At 43.7% G+C, this 3,054-nt stretch overlaps 1 protein-coding gene across 1 annotated transcript in view; it reads left to right on the top strand.

Annotated features, from left to right (window-relative positions):
- The window catches only part of LOC134449811 (solute carrier family 2, facilitated glucose transporter member 11-like), a 20,861-nt gene extending 18,043 nt beyond the window's left edge, over positions 1-2,818 (top strand). Inside the window, exons 10-11 of the mRNA XM_063199918.1 lie at positions 2,150-2,277; positions 2,588-2,818. Coding sequence (XP_063055988.1) covers positions 2,150-2,277; positions 2,588-2,818 — 359 coding nt within the window. The remainder of the gene's footprint in view (positions 1-2,149; positions 2,278-2,587) is intronic.
- The last annotated feature ends 236 nt before the right edge of the window (positions 2,819-3,054 follow it).

Raw genomic sequence — 3,054 nt, 5'->3', positions numbered from 1 at the left:
GTCCCGTGTTCGTGTTCCGGAGACAGAAGTCTGAGGATGAACATGAGGAGGATAAAGGATGAGATACATGGCTTCAAATTCAATGTTAAAGTGTTTATGAAATGAAAACAAAGTAAAGGAATTTGACCATTTCCAGGACAGATTCTGAAAGTTCTAAGCCTTGTGAATAAAATGGGATATTGTCTGGGCGATATTTTGTCCTAAAAGTCATGTTAAAACGTTCCCAAAAAGTGTTTTTTTGGTGACATGCAAATTTTATGCAAATGATATGCGTGACATAGAAGGGGTGAGTTCACCTCATTCCACCTTGTTCAGATCAATGGCGGCTAGTATCAAAACAAAGCGTAGTGTCAAGCAGTGTGTTGCTGGAGGGCCGAACGGTGCCAGCTGCAAAAATGGCTACTTGACAGAAGGAATATCTTTGCACAAGTTCCCTTCTGTGAAGAATGATGGAACTGTGGCCGACAAGGAGAAGGCTAAATCAAGCTAGGGCTCTGTGGATCCAATGCGTGGTTTTGAAGCAAGCTCGTGGTCACTGTTGTGCTCGGCACATTTCCACCCCTTGTGCTTCACCACAAATGTGGAGGTCGCGGGCATGGTTGGACTTAAGAGAATGCTATTGCCTCAAGCAGTTCCAACAATTGACATCGCCGGCGTGCAGACTGAAACTGCCCCTGTAACTGCTCGGGCACGAAGACAGGTGAGTGCACTGCTTTGCTTTAGGCTACTTTTTACCTTGTCCATCTGCTTTGTATGTTGTTTTCAGGAAAGGGTAATGCACATTACATGCCAAACCGATGTGAATGCTCTCGGAATATGCACTTTTTATTGATTGCCATTCAACTGGTCAATAAATTGGTTTTGGGAGGATATCCGCACATCAGCGTGGTGCTCTCAGTCGAGGACAGCCAACTCACAGATTGGGCTACTGCTTAGCGAATAAACAGAGATGCAAATAGCGTAGGCCTACTTTGAAGCGTTGATTGTTTGTTTTTAGTATTGTGGTGCACGTGTGGCTGACGTTTGGACACACCTTGTCCTCAGAGTCCGGCTGAGGGACACGCGACGCCTGTGACTTTGAGCACAAAAAATGATAATAATGATAAACGCTAAAAATATGCTGAGGACTCAGGCTATATAGGGCGTTTTTCCAACAGCCTAATACCTCCGTTTTTTCTCTAGTTGATGATATTTTTGCATGTAGCCTACATGCATTTCAATCACACTATATCGCGCAATTGAATCAAAATGCCCCCCATTTGTCAACAAATACACACGCCATGTCATCTGTGGGTCATGGCAAAGCGCCCTTAGCAACCGTAACCATAAACAAAACGAACTGTCAGGCTATGTCAACAATCGTCACTTCGCCTGTCAGACATGTCACTTTCTGCAGATGTATCAGTGCCTCTGAAATAGATTTGTGCTGCTGTTTTTTTTTCTCATGAGGTTGGATGTGTGGTTTTTCGACACGCTGATGTTTGTATCAGAATTTTGGTTCCTTTATAAGATCTGGGTCCATCAAATGTGTGTTGTTTTCTCAGATCGCCATACTAGCAAACCAGGGACTCCCCTCTATGATGTCACAGCCCAGCTCATTAGTCACACCAAATTTCACAGAATTCACACTTTGAGTTGCCATTTTCACAAGTTCCTCCAGGATGATTGGGTTCAAAGTCTCATCGATGCTATCAGAAAAAACAAGGCTTTAATGGGAATGACCGTTTGTTTTCGTTTCATAAACACTTTAAGTGCTAGCATGGAGGTACAATTTGTACTGCCATACACGGAGAACGATTGAAAGTACAGGAAAAAGGTAAAACTCAGTCATTTAACTCAAGGAGAGGTGTACAATAAGCTTATTTCCAAAAGTGGCACAGTATCACTTTAATGACCCCCTGATCTGGCAGTAGTAATCTAAAAAAAAGTTACACAGTGCCCCTTTAAGGGCAATCTCCGCCGTCTGTGGGTGTTCTACTCCAGTTGGCAGTACAGCAACCCTGGTAAACTGAAGGCAGTGTGCATAGTAGTATTTCTCACTCTCTGTCTCTCTGATTTCATGTATTAATTTTTTTGTGGTTTTGTTTTTAACGTTTGTAATAAAGGTGTTTTAAAAAGCCAAATTCTCTCTCTCTCTGTTCTGCCACAGCTGGCGTCACCGTCCCCCTGGCTGGTGAGCTCTTTAACCAATCCTTCAAGGCAGCAGCCTTCACCATCAACACCACCATCAACTGGACTGGCCTCTTCCTCCTTGGGATGCTCTTCCCGCTCATTGTGGTCAGTATCACTGTTGCTCTTCCTTTCACTCACTTCATACCTCCACTGTCTTGTCTGACTTTCATTTATGCATTGATGCAAGATGTGCACTGGCTACTTTGTTTGTGTGTGTGGGTGTGTGTGTGTGTGTGTGTGTGTGTGTGTGTGTGTGTGTGTGTGTGGTGTGTGTGTCAGAGAGAGAGAGAGAGAAAGAGAGAGACCGAGACCGAGCAGACACTTTTGGTGCTTTGTTTTGTTTTCAAAAAAATTGGACAGTACGGTAAACGCCTATCTGTCGGCCCAAATTAAGAAGTTGAATGTGTCTTCACAGGAGCACCTCGACTACCTGTCTTTCATCATATTCCTGTCGGTCTGTTTGTGCACCGGCCTCTTTGTGCACTTCAACGTTCCGGAGACGCGGAACCGCACCGTTCTGGAGATTGCTGCTGAGTACGACCGGATGCACAGCAGATGCAGACGAGGGCCAGCAGCCTCAGAGGAGCAGAAGCACACCCCCTCACCTACACCAATGGACTATCCTGTCCAAACAACATGGCTCTGATAGCACAGAGTTGCATTTGTTCAACAGCAGGACTTCAGCAGGATGTTGATATGTGTATAGGGAGTAGGGCTGCACGATTATGGAAAAAAAATCATAATCACGATTATTTTGGTCAAAATCGTGATCACGATTATTAATTTTTTGCAGATTTGTTTTGAAAATTATAACAAGCTGAAATATAACCAAGAATGAATTATATATACGGGATGAGCAAAAGAAAATGAATTGTAATAATT

Source organism: Engraulis encrasicolus, chromosome 5, assembly GCF_034702125.1.
Source record: "Engraulis encrasicolus isolate BLACKSEA-1 chromosome 5, IST_EnEncr_1.0, whole genome shotgun sequence".
Lineage (NCBI taxonomy): Eukaryota > Metazoa > Chordata > Actinopteri > Clupeiformes > Engraulidae > Engraulis > Engraulis encrasicolus.
Note: the sequence above shows the minus strand (reverse complement) of the source record. Positions and strands in the feature narration are given on the sequence as shown.